At 32.1% G+C, this 26,223-nt stretch overlaps 2 protein-coding genes across 2 annotated transcripts; one reads left to right on the plus strand and one right to left on the minus strand.

Moving 5' to 3' along the window:
* The first annotated feature begins 16,296 nt into the window (after positions 1 to 16,296).
* Positions 16,297 to 19,184, plus strand: LOC129909155 (glycerol kinase). Its single transcript, XM_055986145.1, has 4 exons — positions 16,297 to 16,675; positions 16,758 to 17,638; positions 17,702 to 17,939; positions 18,793 to 19,184. The coding sequence occupies exons 1-4, from the start codon at positions 16,445 to 16,447 to the stop codon at positions 18,997 to 18,999; spliced, it is 1,557 nt and encodes a 518-aa protein (XP_055842120.1). The 5' UTR covers positions 16,297 to 16,444; the 3' UTR covers positions 19,000 to 19,184.
* Positions 19,041 to 25,750, minus strand: LOC129909156 (BTB/POZ domain-containing protein 10). Its single transcript, XM_055986146.1, has 6 exons — positions 25,247 to 25,750; positions 20,131 to 20,630; positions 19,872 to 20,069; positions 19,652 to 19,815; positions 19,437 to 19,590; positions 19,041 to 19,375 (listed from the first exon to the last, which is right to left on the minus strand). The coding sequence occupies exons 1-6, from the start codon at positions 25,378 to 25,380 to the stop codon at positions 19,236 to 19,238; spliced, it is 1,290 nt and encodes a 429-aa protein (XP_055842121.1). The 5' UTR covers positions 25,381 to 25,750; the 3' UTR covers positions 19,041 to 19,235.
* Positions 25,751 to 26,223: the final 473 nt, after the last annotated feature.

Here is a 26,223-nt window from a genome sequence, read left to right on the forward strand (position 1 = left end):
AAAAACTTTTGAACTTAACACTTTTATTAACAATGATCCGTTGTTCCTTTTGTAATATATTTTTAATATATATATTTGAGGTTGAATAAAATTACTATGTATATATGTTTTATTTGCTTTGTTTTTTTATTTTTTTTTGTTTGTTTATTTTTTTTTTTTCGAAAGATGTGTGCTGTTGGATTGTGACTTGTAACTAGTATTTTTGTTTCTTTTGCTTTTGTATTTTAATTTTTAATTTTTGAAAGATTGGATAGTTTTGGACTTCAAATTTAAAAATTTTTGGTCATAGATGTTTTGAAAGTGTGTGTTGTTGTTTTTTGTTTATTGCTGACCAGCAAAGAAGGTTGTTGTTGTTTTTTTGTTTTTATTTCGACACTTTTATCACTGTGATTTTTTTTTTATTATTTTGTTAAGAGTTTTTGAGTATTGAGATTATGAGGGGGGTTAAGTAGTTTTTTTTTTTTATTATTTATTTATTTTATTATTATTATTCTGTAGCACTTGGCTCCAGAAAAATGGAGAACTACGCGAAAATGATAAATGTTTTTTCTTTTTGTTTTTTTTTTCTTCTAATGACACTTTTGTTGCGTTTTAAAAAAACGTAAATAAAAAAATTAAAAAAAATTTGTTTTTGTTTTTAACACTAAAACTTTTTTAAAGTTTTGAATAACTTGCTTTTGTTTGTTTGTTTTGCTTTTAAATTTGTTTTATTTTTTTGGCTTCAGTTGCAGTTGCTACTTATAATTTTGAGAAAATATGATTTTGGTTGGCTTGATTTTATTATTATTATTTTTTTTAATTTATTTTTGAATTCTTCGAGTTAATTTCCAAAAGAATGGAAATCTAACAACGCTTTTTAAGGAAGTTAGCTTAACTCTAGGGTTCTGTAGATTTGTTCTTTATTATTATTTTTTTGTTTTTTATTTGATGATTTTGTTAAGTTTTGATGATGAAAATAGTGTGATGTCAAAACGGAGATTTAGTTACAAAAGCTGAAAAGAAATTTAATAAAAATAAAATTCATGTAGTTTAGGATTTTTATTATTCTTATATTTATTTTTTAATGGTAATCCTAAACTGAAAACGTAAAGTATCTTAAGATGATTTTGTTTTCTTTTTATTTTTTACATTTTTTTTTTAAATAGCATCTTTTTATCCCATTCCAATTTCTAAATAAATATTTAAGATGAAATTATCAACAAACAGAAAATGGTTAAAATAAAAACATTGACATTAAAACTCTCAAAACTTTTTCAAAAACTGTTACTTTTTCAGCCGAAATTTATTTAGTTTTTCAGTTAATGTTTTCACTAAAGCCCAAATGAAATAATTTCGCAAATGAGGTCAGTTCAGATTTCAAAATTTGACATTTTGCGTAGTTCCCTAATTTGAGGTCTAGTGAAAACAGGCTATTAGACCGAAAACAAATCTGCAAAACATAATTTTTGTATATAGTAAAGTATTATGTACATGAAAAAATCAAAAAACATTCTAGTTTCCAACGAACGCTTGATTCCTAGTTTGAGCTAAACCAAACCATAATTTTAGGTTGTGCCTGTTTATGGACAGATAGATAGATAGAATTGAAAACACCCCTTTTCGCATTTAATATTTTTATTTTATATTTTGTTTTGTTTTTTTTTTTTTTAGGAATGAATAAATTCGCAAGTAGTACCTATACAAAATATTTGTTTACATAGTATTAAAGTTAAGATAGAAATTGGACTCGTTGCTTTCGATACGTTCGTTCGTTGGTACGTTCTTTTTTCAAAACATTCTTTTGCTTTTTTTGTAACGGACTTATTACTCGAGGCCAGTATAATTTATAACTAGGGGCCAATTTGTTAATAGTCAGATAAACCTCAGTTAGAGCTCATTCTTAGGAATATCTATTTTTTAAATTGACATTATTAGTTTGATAGTATAACTGATTATTGAAAAATCAGGGCTAAATGAGTTTTATTTTCGGATTAAACTATTGTTCGTAAGTAAACTGGTAGATGTTATGTGTATTGAACCAATTTGTGAATATCCTTTCATTTTACAGGTTTCCTTGAATTGTACGGTTGAACTTCCGCTACTTCCAAGATTCCATCCAACATACATATATTCCGGCAGTATTCCATTTCTCATTTTGAATATAAAAACCATTGCATCATAAGTCAGCTTTTGTTTAGCACTCATCCAATTCAAACATTCAAGCATAGCACTAACAGGAGTGTAATAATTCATCTTAAAGGTTATTCTCATCCCTTTCTTTTGTAATCTTAGAAGTCTTAATTTAACATAAAAATTCGAATCGAACATCAGAGAAGAGCAATAATCGGAGTGTGGTTTAACTAGGGCATTGTACAGAAGAAGCATCAAAAAATATGTTTTCTTGGAGATTTTTGAACAAATATAACTCGTATGTTCCTGGAAATTAAGTTTATTATCAATAATAACACCCAAGTACTCTCAAAGTGAAACCGTTTAGATACAGCCGAATGCCTTTGGCTGCAAATCAATCCAATAGGCACGATTACCCTGGATTAAAGGTGACAGTTCTTGGTGGCAACCCTTCAAAATTATTGCAGATTTAGGCAAAAGCCACTCTATATCGAATACATACAGCTGTGTTCAAAATAATAGTAGTGCCTGCATCAAAATAACATTTTTTATAATTACGGTGCTTCTACGGTTAAAAATTTAGTTTCTTTGATGTCAAAGTTTGTAACGGTCAATTACTAATAAATGTATCATAGTTTTAAAATGAAAAAGAAGGTTCCAAATAATTTTTCATTGACTTTTGGTTGTTCTTTCTAATTTGACCTGCTCAAAATAATAGTAGTTAAAGTTATTTTTGAAGAATTTAAAAGCGGTTTATAACATAGAATATTTATTTTTGGTTTAAGGTAAGTACTCATATAATAGGAACAATTTTTCAACAAAAAACGATTTGTTTCGGTTTTAATCTATTTAAAGTTCGAAGTGCAAAACACTGCAGTTCGGATAGCGGAAACTTTTACGAAAGCTGCTTGAAGAAGGGAAAACCTACTTGGAAATTCAAGGTTTTATGAGGATGCTCCCCAGCAATGGTAGCCAATGCAATAAATTCAACGAAAAACCCCAAACGCGCGGTAGAAAAAGAAAAAAGACCGTCGTAGATGACAGGCGTACTGTCCAGATGAGCAAAGCTGAGCCTTCAGCATCGTCGTTTCGAGTCCAGAAGGCTTTAAGCCTGGATTGCAGTGCAGTGAACATTCGGAGGCGACTGTTAGAGACTAATTTGTACGCTTGAAGTCCACGAAAAGTTCTGTGAAACATGTTAAAAAGCGTATCCAGTTTGTAAAAGATTACATAAACTGGCCAGCGAAGTAATAGCGTAACATATTGTTTACTGATGCGAGCAAATTTGTCCTCTTTGGTGGTACTGGATCTCCAGAATACGTCCGACGTCCACCCAATACGGAATATGTTCCAAAGTATACGACGGAAAAAGTTAAACATGGAGGGTCGAAAATTTTAGTATTTTAACATATTTCTTTGTTAACAGCGGTACTTTATGTGAACTTCAAGCGTACAAATTAGTCTCTAACAGTCGCCTCCGAATGTTCACTGCACTGCAATCCAGGCTTAAAGCCTTCTGGATTTGAAACGACGATGCAGAAGGCTCAACTTTGCTCATCTGGACAATACGCCTATCATCTACGACGGTCTTTTTTCTTTTTCTACCGCACGTTTCGGGTTTTTCGTTGAGTTTATTGCATTGGCTACCATTGTAGGGGAGCATCCTTATATAACCTTGAATTTCCAAGTAGGTTTTCCCTTCTTCAAGCAGCTTTCGTAAAAGTTTCCGTTATCCGAACTGCAGTGTTTTGCTCTTCGAACTTTAAATAGATTAAAACCGAAACAAATCGTTTTTTGTTGAAAAATTGTTCATATTATATGAGTACTTACTTTTAAACCAAAAATAAATATTCTATATTATAAACCGCTTTTAAATTCTTCAAAAATAACTTTAACTACTATTATTTTGAACAGGTCAAATTAGAAAGAACAACCAAAAGTCAATGAAAAATTATTTGGAACCTTCTTTTTCATTTTGAAACTATGATACATTTATCAGTAATTGACCGTTACAAACTTTGACATCAAAGAAACTAAATTTTTAACCGTAGAAGCACCGTAATTATAAAAAATGTTTTTTTGATGCAGCCACTACTATTATTTTGAACACAACTGTATAACAGTCATCAACACATAATAATAATAAAGTTTATTAGTTCGTTAAACCATTTAACAAATACAATTTAAACATTTTTAACAATTTTTCTGTTACGTGTTTTGACGTTCTTGCAAATTTACAACATTTTTAAATCTATATACACATGTGAAATTTAATAATAATTGTAATTAGTTTTAAACTTTAATTAGGTTTCAACTATTTTGCAAAAAGATTTTAAGTTTATTTTTAAGACTATTAAGGGAAGGGCCAGTTTATTCACAGTCGATTATCTTTTCATCAAGGATTATTTCATAGAAAAGTCCATGCTTAAAAGACAATCAAGTGTAAACAAACCGGCCTTAAATCTTGACTCGGTTTTGAAATCATTTGGCAAACTGTTGAAGAGATTGAGTCCTGCATACATCAAAGAGTTCATGGTATTGCTTCTGTTGCACCGGATTGGTCTAATGTTTTGATTGTTTCTGAGATTATAATGGCTGTATTTCAGAAACCATAATAATTTTGTCTTCTAGGTATGAAGGTATCACTGTGTTTTTCATTTTGTATATAAATATTATCGTATTGTAAGTTATTAGCTGGTCAACATTTATTCATCTTAAAGACTTCAACATTTGTTGTAGGTATTGGTGTATATCAATTGCACTTGAGCATCGATCACATTGACTTATTTTGTAGAAGCTGCATACGTTGTTTTGTTTGATTTTGGCATCCATATAAGATTGTCGAACAATACAGAAGTGCGGTAGTACTAAGGCATTGTAGAGCATTATTGCGCATAGTTAAAACGTCTTAATAGGTTTAAGAAAACCAACTTTTTTAGCAATTTTTGAAAAAATATACTTTGATGATCTTTGAAGTTTAGATCAGTGTCTATTAAAACTCCTAAGTACTTAATAGTCTTAAAATAGCGGATACATATACCAGTCATCAACTTATATGCCTAAATGCCTTCCGAAATCGTGAAACAAAATGAAATTTTAGAAATTCTTTTAGAAATTTTTCATAAAAGACCCATTTGACTGGAAAACTTGGATTTTATATAGCAATTTACAACTACACCCTCAAATAAAAAACAACATACGTGAATTTAGCGCCAAGGTAATTTATACCTATTTATATACTTTTCTTATGAAAATGCGCAAGCACATGTTTTCTTCTACTTTCTTAAACATTTTTTTGTTTGAACATTTGTTTGTGGTTGCCGGTTAGATTTTTGATCACCTGTCATACTTGCAGGTGATCAAAAATCTTACCAGCAATAGCAAAACTAATGTCCAAGACGTAGTACCTACCTAATTAATTCAAAAATAGGTATGTTTATCTATGAAGCTATGCTTAGTGTTATTTATAGGAAGTATAAAAGGTTAGCTACTGGCATATATTTATGTTACATTTGTTTATAAAGTTTAAATAATAGATATTACAAAATTCTAAAAGAAAAACTTTTTTGCAATAGTTTAGGGGTGTTTTCTCTAAAATGCCTCTCCACAAATACTATCCAATATCTAATATTGCATAAATTATATTCTTCAAGGGTTAGAATCTAAAATTGAATAATAATTCCCATTGCCTAGGGCAATACAAAACCCCCTCGTCTCGTCGCGGTCGCGGTCGTTTGTTTATTTTTCTTTTTTTCTTAAACATCGTGTTCGACACCATATTTACTATTTGTTTACTAATTACTATTATTACAAGACTTAAGGCCCTAATCAATCGCTCTTCAGATACACATTTGTGCGCAAATACATAATTGGTCGGTGTCATCAATTTTTTGTCTTTCTTTTTTTTTAGATTTCTTTTGCAAATATTCACAAGTCCTTATTAAAACTTGGAAACATAAACCATCTCTATTTTTTTTTTCATTGCACCTGTGTAACAAGATTCTAACAGAAAAACAAAAAAAAAAAAAGAATAACATTAAAAATACTCGATGCTTAAAAAAAAATACGAGTACTGTACATAGAAATTTAACACAAAGCTAAAGCATCCGTCTCTAGCACCCGCAGAACAGAGCTACAGAGCCAGAGCACAGAGCACCACACAAATGTCAATCAGGCAGCAGCGAGAGCGACGACAACGACGATGAAACGAAGAAGACGACGACTACTACGGCTACAACGACTACGGCCAATATATACGTTGCACAGTATCGATTTCTTCCTTATGAGCAGAATGAAAAAAAAAAAAATAGAAATAAAATTGTCTTGCTAATGTTTTCTAATCATAAATTAACCAATGCAAGAGACAAACAAAAACGCACTTTAATAATAATTCAATTGAACTTGGTTGGAATTATTTGCATTTTTAATTTTCATATTTCTAATGCAAAAGAATCAAATAGGAAATTGTTCATTGTGAAAAATTTTTTTCTCATTTTTTTTTTGAAGTAGGGTATAGAAGTGTATATTTACAGGTACTCTTTTACTTTTGATAAAGAGCAAGAAAGAAAAAAAAAAGGTCTACAGTTTCGTTGGTTCGAATAGGGTTTTTTTCGGGTCAGTTTTTCTTGTAGATTTATGGAGATTTGTGAATTATTGATGGGATATTTGCATTATGTATTTGTTTAAGTATTGAAAACAGTTAGTTTTAATTGCAAATTAAACACAACATTTGTAGAAATTTGAGTATTAAAAATTTATTCAACCAATACGTACCACGACACAGCACAACACTGACGACATGACGCCATTTTCGCGTTTTCTATATTTTCTCTTTTCACCATATCGATGACGAAAAAAATAGAGTTTCGAATGCTTAAGGTGGTAGCGCAATGAGTGCACGAAAATAAATTAAAAAAATTTAAATGTAAAATAAATTAATAGGACGTATTTTTATAAGGGCCAGTTGTACATAAGGTGTGTTTTTTATTACCACCGGTCTTAACTGGACAAAAAAAAAAACGCAGTCGGGGCTAAGTAATTTACATGTTAAATGCAACAACTCTTTAGTCCCTTGGGCTTAGTTGTTTAGCCCGGAGAATTCTCTTGGCTTAAGGCCGTGTGCGAATTGCGTTAAAATGTTGGTTAAAATATGAAGTTTGGTTAAAATTTGACACTAGCATGGTGAATAAAATGGGTTAAAATTTACCCAGCTGCGGAGCAGGGTAAAATTTGACACTAGTGGTTAAAATTTGACGTTTCTCAAGATAGAACGATCAAGATAGATTTGAAATTATTTTTGTTATAATGCGTTGATATTTTAAGAAATGTTAAAAGTATTAATACAAAGTACTTCCTCAAATTAATATTCATCTTGAAAAATTAAAAATCTACTAATTGTTTGTTTGTTTTTTATTTTTTATATTTCTATTTTGTTGGCAGCTGGTGAACTTCAAATTAGTGTTAGAAGACTGAATTAATAAATTTCTTTTTGATCATAATGAAATGGGAATTTATCGATAAAATAAAAAAAAGTATGTGAAATTGAGAATTTCTTACATTTTCATACTAGAATATTTAACTTGATATATTTTCAACTGGGTTTTGTTAAAAAAATAGTTAATTGAATATAAGGGCCAGTTGTACAAATATTTAATCCGTGGTTCAGCAACTTTTATCTTCTGAATTCGGTGGTAAAACTGATTTTTAGCACTGGTTCTAGGTCCATATAGGTTGAATAAGCTAAATCCATCCTTGAACCAAGGTTGATCCACTGCTAATCCACCAAAATCGGCGGGTTAAATTCCTGATCCGAGGCTGAACCACGTTTGTACAACTGGACCTAAGAAAAACCATTTTTGAGGGTAATTTTGTTTTATCTTGAGGGAATTTTATTCAAAGTAGTACCAAGAAAAAAGTCCTATTTAATACATTTTAACCCAATTCGCACAGCAAAAAAATAAATTTGATCCCGTTTTTAACCAAACGTCAAATTTTAATCGTGGTAGAAATTTTAACCAACATTTTAACGCAATTCGCACACGGCCTAACTTTTTCAACAGACTTAAATCTGTGCTACCAAATTAACTTGTTCGTAAATTGTTTAGAATTTGTTTAAAAACAACAAAACTGATGTTTGGAATGACAATTATTATTTTAAATATTTATTTAATAGTTAGTTAAATTTTTTTTTTACATAAGGTGTGTTTTTTTGTTTATCTATATAGATTTTGTGCAAAAAAACGACATCGGGATTTTTGAAATCCATGCAAACATTTGGCACCACTGTACATATACTTTGGCAGCTGTCTGTCAAAAATGTTGCTTTTGTTTTTTTTAAATTTTAACTCCGAAGTGGGAAGGCCATTACATCCATGTTGGATGCAAACAAAAATTTTCATATGGCCATGGCATCCATGTTGGATTCAAAAAATTTTTTTTTCACAAAAAACCAAAAATTATCTGTATATTCTTAGCTACATTTTAAGACCATGACCATTAACATTAGTTGCGTAGTTCTTGTCTTATAAGCGTTTGAAGGTAGCCATATTGAATTTTTTTTCGATTTTTTAAAAATCAAATGTGAAAACTTTTTTATTTTTATTTCTAATTTTTCGAAAAAACTTTGGTAATTTTATATACATATCTGTTCAACAATCTTATCAGGATCCATTTAAGACTTTTATCTGAAAAGTGCATTGCGTATATCTCGAGATATTAATATTTCAATGCAACCATGTCAAACATATTTTTGATTATTTTTTTCTATGAGAGTTTTTTTCAAACCTCGTTTTCTCCGCTTTTTTTTTTTTGTTAATATTTTCAGATATTTCTGTATGAACACAACAATTAAACTCTTGGCACTACTGTTTTTATCGAGAGAAAGTAAAATCTGGATAATTATCTGGATTTTTCAAAAATCTATACAGATAAAGTTTTTGTTGTTTTTAACACGTAAATTGTTTCGATTTCAAAAATCTCGATGTCGTTTTTTTGCACAAAATCTATATAGATAAACAAAAAAACACACCTATAAACACAGAAGAAAACCCAAAAGCGTAAAGTATGACAACTCTGTATTTTTTGTGTCAGCTGATATTAGGGGTATTCACGATTCGATGTAAATGGTCTTTGTATCGTTGCAAAAGTGTAACATTTTCTTAAACTTAAAGCCTAGAACGCAGCTGAAGCGAAACTAAATTTTCCATACAAAATTTCGTTAACGAAATCTTGAACGAAAAACTTCGTTTTGCTTTTCGTTTTTCAGTACGCAGCTCTAGCAAAAAATTGGAGAGTTTTCACTCATTTGTCACTTACTTTTTATTCTCCTGTGCATTTTTCTTGACTCCAAAAGAGCAGTGTTGACGGTTTTTTCACTTTTAATTCATTTATTTCTTGCTTTAAAAATTATTTTCTGTTGATTTTTCTTGATTTTAAATTAATTTTGAATTTTTTTATTTTGACTTTGACAGAATACTCGATGATATCTTTTCGTTAGCATTTTCATTGTCGACTTCGGAGACTTGGAAATTTTTCACTTCGCAACAGCAGCGTACTAGGCTTAAACAGCCAAATATACAGACTATAATTTTTTTTACACTTTTGCACTTTTGCTATACCCTAAACTCTATTGCAAAAATAAAATACAATGGTGCACAATCATGATCAGTGATCCTGATGAAAAGCAAGATCACGATTTGTGATCCTGATGAAAAGCAAGATCACGATTCGTGATTTTGATGAAAAGCAAGATCTCATGTGGTTGTTGTACTACGTGTTAATTAATGATCTATATGGATCAAGTGGGATAATAAAAAACGGCTATTGATAAAAATAAATAAATAAATTAAAACAGACTGAAAAAACTTAAAAGCTTAAGCCTGCCCAACTAGCACAACAGCTTCTGTAAATTGAAATCTCGCAGGATCTACTTTGTATACAGCTTGTATTGAGCTTTCTTCAGAATTTGACTGCTTATAGAAGTTCGGACTTGTTTAACAACTTCTAATAAGTTGTTTAAATACTCTTAAAGAAACTTAAACGAAGAAAGCTTGTTTTTCTTATAAGCCTGTTTAATGAATTTATAAAAGCCTTACAGAAATTACCAAGTTTTGTATTTGATTTTTGGTTTTGATATTAAATAATCTAGCTCGGACAATTTTTGGTTTTGACATGGAATAATTTAGCTCGGACATTTTTTTGCTATTTGAACTGATTAAATTTTTGATTTTATTAATGAATATACTAGGATGGCCGAGTGGGTAGAGTGATGGACTACCACCAAGCAGATACGAAGTTCGATTCCTGGGTGTGGTAAAAAAATTATATACTTTTAAAATTATTATTAATAGATATACTAAAAACTAATGGAATGTTATATACAGGGTGTCCCACAGTCACCGCCCCAAATGAAAACCATGGATTCCTGAGGTCATTTTAAGTCGAAAAACTTAAGAGGTAATTTTCTCGTTTTCGTCCCGTTTTCAAATTACCACGGTTTTTATGATTTTTTCTCTTTTGTCCTTTAACTGGCCTTATCTTTGCCAAACTACGTTTGATTTGAAAGATTTTTTTTGCAACCAATCAAGAATTTATTGCAGTTTAAGTTTGTCTCAAAACTTTTTTTTCTGCGGACAACCGTTTCTCCACAATTTTGCATCAAACACAACTTTTTTCGTTTTTTAAGTTGTTTTTTACACTTTCATATCATTTAAGTCAAAAAAACACGTTAATGAGTATAAATTTTTTGTGCATTTTATTAAAGCCCAGTTTATTTTCATAAAAAAAAATAAGTTTTATTTCATAAAAAAGGCTACTGAAAGTAATTAAAAAAAATAAACAAACTGAGTGAATGAAAAAAAAAAATAATTTTTAAATAAAAAATTAATTTAAATGAATTAAAAACTTTTTCTGAGCAATTGTGGTTAAGAAAACAACAAATAAATAAAGCTCAGAAAAAGTTTTAATTTATTTAAATTAATTTTGTATTGAAAAATTATTTTTTTTTTAATTCACTCAGTTTGTTTATTTTTTTTAAATTACTTTCAGTAGCCTTTTTTATGAAATAAAACCTATTTTTTTTATGAAAGCAAACTGGGGTTTAATAAAAAGCACAAAAAATTAATACTCATTAACGTGTTTTTTTGACTTAAATAATATGAAAGTGTAAAAAACAACTTAAAAAACGAAGAAAGTTGTGTTTGATGCAAAATTGTGGAGAAACGGTTGTCCGCAGAAAAAAAAGTTTTGAGACAAACTTAAACTGCAATAAATTCTTGATTGGTTGCAAAAAAAATCTTTCAAATCAAACGTAGTTTGGCAAAGATAAGGCCAGTTAAAGAACAAAAGAGAAAAAATCATAAAAACCGTGGTAACTCGAAAACGGGACGAAAACGAGAAAATTACCTCTTAAGTTTTTTGACTTAAAATGACTTCAGGAATCCATGGTTTTCATTTGGGGCGGTGACTGTGGGACACCCTGTATAATATCAGATCAAAAGATAAAATGCATGATTTAAAACCAATTAAAAAAAGAATTCTTTTTTGTTTTTGTAGTTTTTTTTAAATTTCGATAAGACATGTATTAAAGAGCTATACAAGCTCTTCCAGAGCTATCTGTCAAATCTCAAAGCTTCGGTAGAGCTTCGGTAAAGCTTCGGTTAAAATCCTTATAGTGTGTCAAACTTGTATAACGTTCTCCTTTTTCAATGCCCAACAACCTTACTAAAGTTTTAAAGAAGCTGAAATGTAGCTTTTGTAATACCTTAACCGAAGCTGAAATGTTAGTTGGGTGGTACGCTGCTCGCGCTAAATTTTAGCTGAGATAAAATTCCCATACAAGTTATCGATAACTTGTATGGGATCCATTTTATCTCGGCTAAAAATTTTCGATAATTTGTATGGGAGCTAAAATTTAGCGCGAGCAGCGTACCAGGCTTTAACAAAAATTATCACAGTGTAGTTGATTGTATTGCAAGTGTAATGTGTTCTATAAAAGAGGACGGATGGTCACCATATGGCAAAATGGAAATCTTAAAAGTATCCGCTGTATCGTAAACTCAACTAATAGTATGGCATCACTGCTCTCATCAAACATCTTTCTTATGTATAATCTTTGGTTTTATGTACGAAAATCTGTCATTCGACTGTTTGTTCTGTTGTGATTAGGGATGGGCTTAACTGCTACTTTTGGATAACTGTTACTACCTGTTATTGCTACTTTCCAATAACAGGTATAAATACCTGTTACTGAAATAACAGTTAGTAATACAATTTTCACTAAAGAACGATAGTGCAATCTTATTATTTTGAGAATGATATTTAATAAGAGCAGAAAATTATTGAAGTTATACTTCTTTTGCGGCGGTGAGCTATGAAAATTTACTTTTTGACAAGAATGTCAAAGGGATTATGACGCGATCACCATCTCAGAGGCTGACAATTGGGCAGCAGGGCTGTCGTTTCACCTTTAGAGTTAGCAGTACTTTAGTATTTAAAAATGTAGTATGCCGCAGTACGGCAAAAAAAAAACACAACACGTGGCAAGTTGCATCTGGCATGTGGCATGAAACATGGTGCAAGTGCATGTTGCATGTGTCAAGTAGCACGAGGAATGTGGCATTCAGTATGCAACATGTGGAAGTGTATGTGGTATGTGGCAAATTGCATGTATCAAGTTGCGTGTGGCAAGTTGCATGTGGCAATTTGCATTTGGCAAGTTGGATGTGGCAAATTGTGTGTGGCAAGTTGCATATGGTAATTATTCAATGGTGAGAAGTATAACTTCAATCGCGTGTACATAGTACACACAGGCTTTTTCTGAAATTGTGGCAATTTAAGTAGTTATAAAATGCGTATCTTATGCAAAATATAACTAAAACCTGAAATTGTTTTTTTTCTGTAATTATAATGAAACCATTAATTATGGATAACCAAAATTACAGGTATAGAAATATTTCTTACAGTAACAGGTATTGGGGAAAAAGGCGAAATTTTGGTATTAATTTTACATTTTCTCATTTTTCGTATGTAAAATTATACCAAAAATAACAGGTATAGAAATATTTCTTACAGTAACAGGTATTGGGGAAAACGACGAAATTTTGGTATTAATTTTACACTTTCTCATTTTTCGTATGTAAAATTATACCAAAAATAACAGGTATAGAAATATTTCTTACAGTAACAGGTATTGGGGAAAACGACGAAATTTTGGTATTAATTTTACACTTTCTCATTTTTCGTATGTAAAATTATAGCAAAAATAACAGGTATAGAAATATTTCCTTCAGTAACAGGTATTGGGGAAAACGACGAAATTTTGGTATTAATTTTACACTTTCTCATTTTTCGTATGTAAAATTATACCAAAAATAACAGGTATAGAAATATTTCTTACAGTAACAGGTATTGGGGAAAACGACGAAATTTTGGTATTAATTTTACACTTTCTCATTTTTCGTATGTAAAATTATAGCAAAAATAACAGGTATAGAAATATTTCCTTCAGTAACAGGTATTGGGGAAAACGACGAAATTTTGGTATTAATTTTACACTTTCTCATTTTTCGTATGTAAAATTATACCAAAAATAACAGGTATAGAAATATTTCTTACAGTAACAGGTATTGGGGAAAACGACGAAATTTTGGTATTAATTTTACACTTTCTCATTTTTCGTATGTAAAATTATACCAAAAATAACAGGTATAGAAATATTTCTTACAGTAACAGGTATTGGGGAAAACGACGAAATTTTGGTATTAATTTTACACTTTCTCATTTTTCGTATGTAAAATTATAGCAAAAATAACAGGTATAGAAATATTTCCTTCAGTAACAGGTATTGGGGAAAACGACGAAATTTTGGTATTAATTTTACATTTTCTCATTTTTCGTATGTAAAATTATATCAAAAATAACAGGTATAGAAATATTTCTTACAGTAACAGGTATTGGGGAGAACGACGAAATTATTAAAGAGATTTGATTAGTATTATGCTTTAAAAAAGTGATGAATGACTTACATATTTGGTATAGTCAAGTTTTTTGACTCTTCTCGTCTTCCGACTGTTTACTATTTACTATATCTTCTTGACATCATTTTCAAAGAAACAAGATTATCGCTCTTAGGTTTTCTTTATCAATAAATATGAATCCTAGGGTAAATAAAATATACAAAATGAAAAATTACAACAATCCTGGTTTGTTGTTTAAAGTGCTTATCTTTTTTGAGAAATTTGGCGAAGCTCTTTTAAAAAAGTTCATCTTCTTATTGGTTGCTTAGGTGCTGAATGCTGTTGCTGACAAACGGTAAAATAACGATACTTTTTAATTGCTCTAATTTGACAGAAATAAAGGCGGGATCAACAAAATTGGGCTCTTTTTGAGACTGTCTTTTTCTTTTCTCTTTCTAATTTCTAAGTTGGTGAAAAAACAAACCAAGATCATAAAATAGCTGCGTTCCTTTGGAAACATTTATTGAACTACTTTTTCAATACAGTAAAAGTAGCTGAAAGCAACTTTAAGTACTAGCAGAGAGCAGTTTATTATATAAGCAGTAAATTCCCACAAAGGAACGCCGGTAATAATTGAGGAGTGACTTTTCAAAACCGGATACAAACACTTTTTGTCATTTCTGAAATCTGATATATCAAAAAATCGAAAAAAAAAAGAACTAAATGATAAATTGTTATTTTTCATACGATTTTCAGATTTTGCCTGTCGTTTGTGTTAACTTGGTGATTAAACTAAGCAAAGCATTTGAATGTAAAGAAGAGATCTACATACTTAGTTTTAAAAAGTGGAAAGTGATTTTATCCCCTTTTGAAAAGTCACTCCTCAATTATGAACTAAATTCTTGATTAAAGCCAAGTATGCAGAACGAACTAAATTTAAGCTAGCATACAAAATTCTCTCCAAAATTAAGCCGCGTTTAAATGTTTTTCAGAATATTAGCAGAGTTGTGTTTGGCTTAAGCTTTAAGCCTAGTACGCAGCTGAAGCGAAAAAAATTTTGAAGTCTCCAATCTTAAAAGCGAACACGTTAACGAAAAAATACCATCGGGTAATAGAGCAAATAAAGAATAATAAAAATACAAATAAAAAAATTCAAGAAAAACATCAGAAAATAAGTTTTAGAGCAAAAAAAAAAAATTATTATAAGTTCCTTGATAATTTTGAGTAAGTAGATAATTTTGATCCGAGTAACAGGTATTATATGAGCATTTGTGTTTTTAACAGATTATTCGCCTGAACTAAAAGTATCAAAGATGAATTTTATCAAAAGTAACAGGTATTATAAATTCTTCGATAATTTTGAGTAAGGAGATCATTTTGATCCGAATAACAGGTATTATAGGAGCGTTTGTGTTTTTAACAGATTATTTGCCTGAACTGAAAGTATCAAAGATGAATTTTATCAAAAGTAACATGTATTATAAATTCCTTGATAATTTTGAGTAAGGAGATCATTTTGATCCGAATAACAGGTATTATAGGAGCGTTTGTGTTTTTAACAGATTATTCGCCTGAACGGAAAGTATCAAAGATGAATTTTATCAAAAGTAACAGGTATTATAAATTCCTTGATAATTTTGAGTAAGGAGATCATTTTGATCCGAATAACAGGTATTATAGGAGCGTTTGTGTTTTTAACAGATTATTCGCCTGAACGGAAAGTATCAAAGATGAATTTTATCAAAAGTAACAGGTATTATAAATTCCTTGATAATTTTGAGTAAGGAGATCATTTTGATCCGAATAACAGGTATTATAGGAGCGTTTGTGTTTTTAACAGATTATTCGCCTGAACGGAAAGTATCAAAGATGAATTTTATCAAAAGTAACAGGTATTATAAATTCCTTGATAATTTTGACTAAGCAGATAATTTTGATCCGAGTAACAGGTATTACAGATTATTACCGATAAAATTAATTTTTTGTGTAGGATAAGAGAAAGTTGTTTAGATAATTAGTAGGTATTTTTCATTTTATTAACCTTCTTATTACCGAAAATTTTCTTGGATTGCAAAAAAAAATAATTTAATTTAAATTTATTTAGATACTGAAAATATTAACTTATATTTCAGTAACAGGTATTTTCCCTGATGAGTAGCAAGTTGTTATTGCTACTTTCCAATACCTGTTATTCAATACCTGTTACTGAAATATCGGCCCATCCCTAGTTGTGATAACTTTTTTTTAATCAATTTCTTATCACCTAAATTTATTGACCCTTAAACGATACCATAAGCCTTCTATTATTACTATTTTGGTCGTGGTTTAAAGTGCAAATTCATATATATTACGTATTCCTAAGCCTTAAAAAAAGAACAAAAATGAAATTTGGAAAACTAATTGGAGCCATCGACGAAGGCACCTCATCTGCTCGATTTATGATCTTCAAAGCCGGAACAGATGAAATTGTTTGCTATCATCAAATGAATGTCCCTCAAATCTACCCACAAGAAGGATGGGTAGAACAGGATCCAATGCTAATACTCACCGTTGTGAGTACTTGCATTGATGAAGCTTTAAAAAAACTCATAGAACTTGGAGGACAAGTACAAGTATGTCAATGACCTCTGTGTCGTCTAATTGTCGTTTAAAAATAAAACTCAAGGTTAAATTTATTTGTTTGAGTTATTCTAGGATATTGTAGCTGTCGGAGTGACCAATCAAAGAGAGTCGACACTTGTATGGGACAAGAATACAGGCAAACCTTTGCATAATGCTATTATTTGGTTAGATATGCGGACTTCTTCCACAGTTGACCATTTGATGGAAAGTATTCCAAATAAATCTTATAATAAAAACTATTTAAAACCTTTGTGCGGGTTGCCAATGTCTCCATACTTCTCTGGCCTAAAGCTACGTTGGTTAAAAGACAACGTTCCACATGTGACAAAAGCCATGAAAGATGGCACTTGTCTCTTTGGCAATGTGGATGCTTGGTTAATTTGGAATCTCACTGGTGGCTTGCACATGACTGACGTCACAAATGCCTCGCGAACGATGCTGATGAACATTGAGACTCTCCAATGGGATTCGCATCTGTTAAAGTTCTTTGATTTACCACGCAGTATTTTACCGGAAATCCATTCCAGTGCTGAAGTGTATGGGAATATAGCATGGCCAGCGCTTAAAGGTATTCCCATAGCAGCTTGCATGGGAGACCAGCAGGCTGCGTTGGTGGGCCAGCAATGTTTGCAGAGGGGCCAAGCGAAAGCAACTTTTGGAACCGGGTGTTTCTTGCTTTACAATACAGGCAATTCGATTGTCAGCTCGGCTCATGGTTTGCTGACTACCGTTGGGTATCAGTTGGGTAAAAATGCAAATCCATTTTATGCTCTGGAAGGGAGTGTGGCAATAGCTGGAGCAGCTTTGAATTGGCTTAAAGACAATTTGGGAATTGTGGATGAGTTTAGCGCTGTAGAGAAAATTGCAAATAAAGTTGATGATTGTGGAGATGTGTATTTTGTGCCGGCATTCAGTGGATTGTATGCACCATATTGGAATCAAGAAGCTAGAGGGTAATATAGTCTTGGTTAAGTCATTGAAAATTGATGTTTTATATAATTTCTTCTGTTTTTCAGAGTAATTTGCGGAATAAGCGATCAAACTACTAGTGAACATATTGTTCGGGCAACATTGGAAGCTGTATGCTTTCAAGTTCGCGATATTCTTGATGCAATGAACAAAGATTGTGGAATTCCTTTGACTAAGTTGAAAGTCGATGGAGGTATGACAGCTAATAGTTTGCTTCTACAAACTCAAGCCGATTTGGTGGGAATCAATGTTATTCGACCAAAAATTGCTGAAACAACATCGCTGGTAAATATAGAATTAAATATGAAATTTGCAAAGTAAGGGACTAAATATTAAGTCAAGTTTTGCGTCTCAGATTGGTTATCTGTGCAAAAAATCCTTCCAATTAAGGCAGTTTCATTGGAAAGTTGACTTCAAAGTTTTGCAAGGCCAGTCATCAATAGCCCAAAATTTTAAACGATTTAGTAAATTGCTAAAGCCATTTAGTAAGTTACTACGTTAAAAATCAGTCCGCTTTTGGCTTAGTAACTTACTAAAATCGTAATCGTTTAAAATTTTGCGCTTATATGTATCTTAAGTCAAGAAATCCAACGAAAATTTAGTTAAACCATTTGATCTAAATATTACTAATGTCTACAGTTTTTCGCTTAAAATAATTGCATACTCCTTCTGTTTTGAAACCATCTGCCTTTTTGTTTCATTGGAGATTCAATCATCGAAACATTAATAAGGGAAAAGTTCTCCTTACAATTTCAAGAAGTGCCCAATTAACTTTTGGGGAGCAACTTTTGAAACAACTTCGTTTATTTTCTTGTGATTGTCAAGGTTTTTGAGTAGTTCCTGATAATTTTGTGAAGCTGACGTCGCATCGGAAGAAGTCATCCAGACCTTTACATAGACTCGCGCAACAAATAGGCAAATATCGAGTATTCTTTTTGTTCTCTCTATGTTCATTTGAACTGATATCTTTAAGAGAGCCCGGTAATGTTTTGCTAATTTTGTTTTTTTTTTTTTTTGTCATGAAATGGAACCAGTTGAAGTCTGCAATAGCTTTTCAGTTGCTGGTTTATTTCTCCAGAAACTAAACAACACAATTTTTTTTTGTAACAATTTTTCTAATGTGAATCTTTAATTTCAGGGAATTGCTCTTGCTGCATACAAAGCCATTTCAGATGCCGATATTGATGTACCTGTGTCCAATACCGATGCTAATAGAACATTTAAGCCTTTGATTAACGAAAACGAACGAGATATGCGTTATTCAAAGTGGAAAATGGCAGTGGACCGTTCATTTGGTTGGGATTCAAGTCACTCCGACGTACGAAATCTCTCCTCTTCATTCTAAATTGATTGAAATCGAAAATTTTTTAAATAATACAACGGTAATTGTGATTTTGTTTTGTTTTTTCCATTATGTGGGGTTATGTCTTTATAAGTGCAACGATTTTGTTCATGTTAAAAAAAAATTAAAATAAAAAATAGAAAAAAAACCAAATAAATAACGAGTAAAATAATAAATATTAAAAAAAATTGATATTTTTTGTTTGTGTATGAGAGTATTAGGCATTTTGAGAGAGAATCCTAGTGCTGTTCTTCGGCCAACCCGGGCTGATCGATCTCATTTAATATTCCACCAACTGCCTCATCGCCATCAGCATTTATGAATGGCCTAATCTCCACGGGTGCTATAGCGACAAGTTGTATTGGTATTGGATTTCCACCTTAAAATTATACAAAATCATTTTAATACATTTATATTTAAATAAAATATTTAAAACATACTCGCATCAAGTTCCAATGGCGGATCAGCATTGGCTTCAGCTAAATTTGTAACTGATTTGGACTTGACACACTGGAAGTCTACATGACGGCTTTTGGCTTCTTCTTTTTCCCAAGACATGTGAATAAAAGGACGCTGAACATAGCTGTAGATAACCTGAGATCACAAAAACAATGTCAATTAGAAAAAACTTCAAAAAAATTATAAACAAGTTTACCTCTGCACGACCTCCTGGGCGTTTGCGAACCTTTTCCTTATGCGTGGGATAGCCTTCTATTCCGCAACGTATCTTCTTCAATCCACGATCTTTCATTACCTGTTTAGCCACATCTCGATTCTCGATGTATTTAAAAAATCTGTGCATTGCGGTGCTGTGAACGGCTGTAACAAAAAACAGAATGAAAACACCCTTTTCATTTTGACACTATTAAACTTACTTTGACAGTATTCCTCGCCCATTTGAGGAGGAAACTCTTCATCCCAATCAACAACATCATCATCCAACAAAACTACAACATGACACTCGCGGTCTCCCCTTTGTGCAGATGCTACCATCAATGGCAGCACCAACTCCTCAAGGAACACTTCAAACTGTTGACGAGCACCTTCATTGCTAAGCTCATGCAGAAGACCTCCTGTCGACACAAATCCAAACAAAAAATGAAAATACCAAGTAAATGGCTGCAGTGAACTTACTTAAATTTTGGCAGCGTACTGTTGTGGCATCAAAAGGGATCAGTAAATAGTCACAAGCTTCCTTCAGCTCGGGCACCGACACCGACGGTGGACACTTGATAATTCCATTTTTGTAATATTCCAAAATCGCACGGAACACAGTGTGTGAGATTCCTTCGGCAACTTCGTATTCACCCCTCTCATTTGGATGAACAAATTCGAAACCCGAACTGAACATTGTGCCGAGCATTGTATTCCTATGGGCAGTTACTAGAGCTGGGTCAACAATGAAACGGACATTATCCACGAGCAGAGTTATGCGCTCGCCAGGGGCAGGTTTTGATGGACCTGCCATTACTGCTCCGGCATTGCCTTGCTGCATGGAAACCTTGACGTCATTCTTTGATATAGCTCCACCTGAACTGCAAAGCATACTGACGCTACTTCCACCACCCTTTTGCTGTTGCAAAAGCTGTGGTTGAAGTTTGCTACTTATGCCGCGGTTCATGTAGGATGTACTCCTAAAAAATATTAAGATTGGAATTTTTTGAGTTATTAGGAATATTCAGGAAAATTTTTGTTTTTCTCCTATCGTGAGTCACCCTCGAGATTGATTTCGAAGATAGAATGATAAATTCCCCCAGATACCTTAAATTTTAAGAAAACCAGGCCCAGGGAAATTTGTTTACCAATACTAACACAATAACTTCCACAAATATGGAGTTCCAATTGGAGAACTCTCGCTTGCACTATATACACTAACACAGCTTCACATTTTGTTCCCTAATACTAATTATGTATTCCCTGGTTTTTATAAGAAAGAAAGGGAAAACTAAAAATGGGTCTAATTTTTATGTGTGTAGTTCTAAAAAAAGTGAGATGAGGTGAAATCTAAATGAAAAAAAAAAAAATACACAAAAAAAGTAACTAATAATTGACTGAAATTTATGTTCATTTTAAAAGAATTTGTTAGCTAAGGAGATAAGAAGTTAAGGATTTGAAAGGAGATGGTTATGATGTTTGATTTTGAAGTTCTCAACGCAAAAATTTCAGAGAAAACCGAAGATATAAGGGAAGTTCAGCTGAAGATAGGCTTTCTGTATCGATGTGATACCTTCGATCGCTGGAGTAATTAAAAGATAAGAATTCTTCTAAGCTGGACTAATTCTGCTACTTCACACCTTGACACCTTAGACAAAAAGGTTAAGTGTTTGATCTAAATATGCTTATTTTTGCAGTCTCGATTTATGGTATACAGTAGCGTATGATACATTTTCGATAGATTCTCAGTCCTTTGTGTGAGGTAGACAAATTTAGGAAAAGGTTAATATTGAACTCTACGTACAAAATGTTAAATATTCAAAAAGTTCTGCGAATCCTAGGTAGCAATGAAAACACAATATTAGGAGATTGTATCTCAAACATTTTTAAAGTTCTTGGTACTATAAGATTGTGAAACAAAATTCGTGATACCAGTATTTCCCTATATTTTTTCATAGAAGATTAAAAATAATTGATTGATAATTGCCAAGAAGAGAACCTGACAATTCCGTAAAGAAGGCAACATTATACAATGTTGCGATACGACTGCGAACTTAAATGCGGGACAAAAAAAACAAAGATCAATTTTATAATGAACGCAAAACATAAATAAGACCTTCTATTCTGGCAATGGTGCAGTGGATGTAGTGCTTGGCTGCTAACCTGGAGGTGTGGGTTCGAGCCCTACCTCAGGCAGCATTCTTTTCTTTATCCCCCAACTTGGTAGCCACCCGTCGGATTATATGAGATAATAATGACCTTATTCTCAATTCACTGTACCAACAAAAAATTCTTTCCTATCTTTCTATCCCTTCTAACTAGTTCCGTGCAGTTTGCATTTAAAACACCTTAGGTCTTACAGGCATTTAGTTAAAATTATTATTATTATTATTAAAGACAAGGCATGTCAATAAGTTTAAGTCTGTCTATGTATGGGGGGAGGTCGTAAGGGTTGCCCCAGCCTAGGCCTTTTAAGGCAAACCGCAAAAACCTTGTTTGAATTCGTTCTAGCCTCGCTATGTGACACTCATAATGAGGTGACCAAACCTGACAAGCGTACTCCAGGCCAGGATGGGTTGATGTGTTCTATAAATTCCAGTTTAGGATCAAATAAGACACCAAGGACAGAAACTTGACATATATTCGACAAAGAAACTCCATTTAACAAATAATTGAAAGGAATTTTAGAGAGTTTTATAAAATTCGTAAAATTACATTTATTGATACTAAGAAGCAAACAATTACGAATACACTTCCAGTCGAAAAATTAATTAAGGTCACATTGCAACATTTCACAATCACATTAGAACATTAGAGACAATTTTAAAAATTGTAACATCATCCGCATAAATAAGGCAATTCGAATGTTTCAAGACGGATGGTTAGTCATTTATGAATAGTATAAAAAGTATAGGGCCCAAATGGCTGCTTTGCGGTATTCCAGAGTTAACACAAAAGTATGGGTGTTTTCATAATAGTCTGCCTAACTTAGGCCTGCGTTAGTCGTGTTCATAAACTCAGATCTGCGATCGGACTAACTTAGTCCAACTGCAGTTTTGCTGTTCATAAACGTCAGTATGTCGTCAACATCGGGCAGATTGCGCAGCCAAAATTTTATTGCTGCAGAACTCAAGGAGAAATTTATTTGACTCTTGATTTTATTTTTTTAATAAATGTTAATAAATGTAAATATTGTTAAAAAAAAATGAAAAGCAAACATATTAATTAGGGTGGTGCAAAAAATGTTTCTTTTTTCATTTTTCAAAAAATTTAAATTTTAATGACACACAGCCCTATTCTGCTGTTCCCGTGAATCTCAGATCCGATTCACACATTCGGTTCACTTTAACTCTACCTTGCCATTCTGCTATCCATCGGGTAAACTGCATTATCATCCCTCAATTTGACGTCGAGGTGAACGTCAAATTAAAAAAAAAATGGCGACGAAGTAAATTGAAAGGAAAAAAAATTTTTTGTTTGTGTTTATTTGCATAGAAAAAATAAAAGCAGCCGATTAAATGTTAAGAAATAATTAAAAATTTATGAAAAGTGGCATTTTGCTTAATTTCAACGATGGTGAATTTATTTTTACAAACAAAAGTGACAGATCCGCAACATTTTTTATGCGGATTGCAAATGTATGGAGCAAGTTCATTCACGTGATTAGTGGAATACTGAACAACATTACCGATATTACCGACGTGAGTTTGGATTCCCCCCGATGAATAGCAGAATCGTAATTGGTGAATATTTAGTGATTTTTCCCCCCGATGGATAGCAGAATAGGGCTGACAGAAAACTTCGAAATCGTGTTTTTTGAGGTAATGAGTTTATATTAATTTTTTTCGTATTAGGGTGGCTCTAAAAAATGTTATCTTTCTACAGTTGCTTGAAGAATTTCAAAAAAATCAACGTGGATATTGTTTTGACCAAATTATCGAAGAAAAAAAATTTTCCATTAGGGTGGTTCAAAATTTTTTTTTAATTAATTACAAAAAAATTATTTTTCACTGCAGAGAAAGTTTGTAAAACATGGTTTATGAAATAAAATGTAAAATTGGGGTAGGTATTTTCGAACTAGGGGGCTCAGAAAAATGGTATATTTAACATTTACGCTTGGAATTCAACCACATCCAATTTAATTAATTCAGCATGAATTTAATATTACTCTAGCAAAAATGCACTTAACAAACTTTCTGTGCACTAAAAATCATTTTTTTTTTTTCAAACGCATAAAAAAACTTTCTTGAACACCCTAATTAAAAATATTTTTTCCATAGATAATTTGTTTTAAATGTGAACTACTCGGTGTTTTTATTATTTTTTTTTTAGAAGAAAGTATTTTTTTTAGCCACCCTAATGTAACACGGTTTACAAATTTTTCGTGTTATTAAAAACAATATTTTCGGGAACTGAAAAAGAAATATTTTTTTGCCTAAACAAAACTCATTCTGTAGTAATTTTTTTATATTTTTTTTTTCTGACGTTTATGAACACTCAGTGACTGCTGAAAATTGTACCAACGCAGGCCTGCAAACATTCTGCAGAAGTGGTGTGTTCATTAATGCAGCAAAGCAGAAAGACGATTGGACTGACGCAGATTTTCGTTAAATCCAAGAGCGCTCAATTTTCTTAACAAAATTCTATGAGAGAGTTTGTCAAACGCCTTGCTGAAGTCTGTTAAGACGCAATCTGACTGTTTCTTAGTTTTAAATGACTCAATACATTGATCACAAAAAAATGTTCTGAAATGCTCATTCCGAATTTCGTAACCGGGCTGGTTGATAAATAAAGGATGTTAAGGATACTGATTCGTCTGTAGTTGGCGCTGTTTAGATCTTAAAGATCTAGCATACAATACTAAGGTTCCATTCTGCGGGCATGCTTTCATCCGACCATATTCCTAACCAGTTGATTGCCTGCAGCTTCAATTAGCTCGGCAGTAAGTCCGTCAGCTCCAACAGCTTTATTGGACTTAAGCTTGGATATGACTTCCTTCACCCAGTACGGCAGAGGCAGCAACTCTGATGACTAGTTAACAAAGTTGCCACTATACAATGCTATACTTTCTACTTGTACCGAAAGAGGTTATTCGAGACTCGCTCAGAAAAAGAACTGGCAATCTCTTGTGATTCTAGTCATTTGACAATAAACTTCTGGATATCCGCATCCGTACATTGGAGTCATAGTGGCTCCTCGGAACATTCGGACGTCCATAAAACTGGAGGAATGTCTAGCCTCGGTCGAAATAAGGTCAATCCCGTCAACGGTTGATTGATCTAGAGACTTCCATGTCTCTTTATGAATATTGAGATGCGCGAAACGCGTACCAGTTATGCCAACATTTTGCCTTCCTAAGAACCTACCAAAATCCTTCCCAAGAACAATATGAAACTCGCGACAACAATGGGTTGGTTTTGTTGTGGCTGACAAGATATTTTGAGCTACAAGTGGAATCAAGCTATACAGCTCATAGAAGAGCCAACAATTGACAATGTTTTAGCAAAAAAAAAAACCCTACCAACATAGATCATAGAAGACTTATAAGATTCATTAAAAAAGACTATAAAACAAAGAAAAAGGACAAAACTCTTACCTATTTCGATTTTTGAGAATCCTTCGACGTCGTTCTTCGGTCTCATTGAATTCCTCAATGCTGCTACTGCTGCTGTAGGAGGCTTCGTCCTGTTTGTTTTTGGAATTGCTGCTCGAGTTTTGGCTAGTTGACATGTTTAAGTTGTTTTTTGCCGTAGAGCTTTTGCTGTTGCTGCTGTAAATTCCTTTTCCAGATTTTCTGGCAACAAGAAAGTACGAAAGGTAGGAACACCAATTTAGATTCACCAGCCTGGCCAGTTATTTAAGTTTTTCTTTCTTTATTTTTTCTATTTCGATTTTCAAGGCAGTTGATTGCTATTATTAAATAACTACAATGAACTATTTAGACTAAATTGTAGGTTTTTTTTGTTGTTGTTGGCAAAAAGCAAACTAAATTTGGATTATTAAAAATTTTACAAGTATAAAAATTTGATAGAATTTTTTTCTTTTTTTTTTCTTTCACAAAATTTCTTTTGTGCAAAAGTTCTTTGATGTATTTTATTTTATTTTTTTTATTCGTTTTTGTCTAGACTGTTGGTTCACAATAATAAAATAATATAGGAATGAAAAATGAGTCACGGTGGATAAAATCCTTGGAGAATGAAAGTCTGCAAGGTTTTTTGGGTGGAAACATATTTTGTTATATTTACACGAGTCGACTTAAGCCTAGTACGCAGCTGAAGCGAAACGAAAAAATTTTAAAAGAGAACATGTTAAAAAAAAATACCATCGATTATTCACTTTTTCAGCTATTACATGAAGCCTCAAGAGGCTTGACTCTTTTTTCTAATTTTCTTTTGATAATCATTCTGTGAGGCGCGTACTATTACACGATGCCTCTTGAGTCCAGGACTCAAATTTGACATTTCTCTTTTGATTTAAAATGTGTTGTTGTTGTATTGCACTAAGAAGCAAACAGAAATGAAAGGGAATGTTGAAAAAAGAAAAAGTGGGAAAAGAAACGTCAAAAAAGAGTCT

The sequence above is a fragment of the Episyrphus balteatus genome, chromosome 2 (assembly GCF_945859705.1).
Source record: "Episyrphus balteatus chromosome 2, idEpiBalt1.1, whole genome shotgun sequence".
In the NCBI taxonomy this organism is placed as follows: Eukaryota; Metazoa; Arthropoda; class Insecta; order Diptera; family Syrphidae; genus Episyrphus; species Episyrphus balteatus.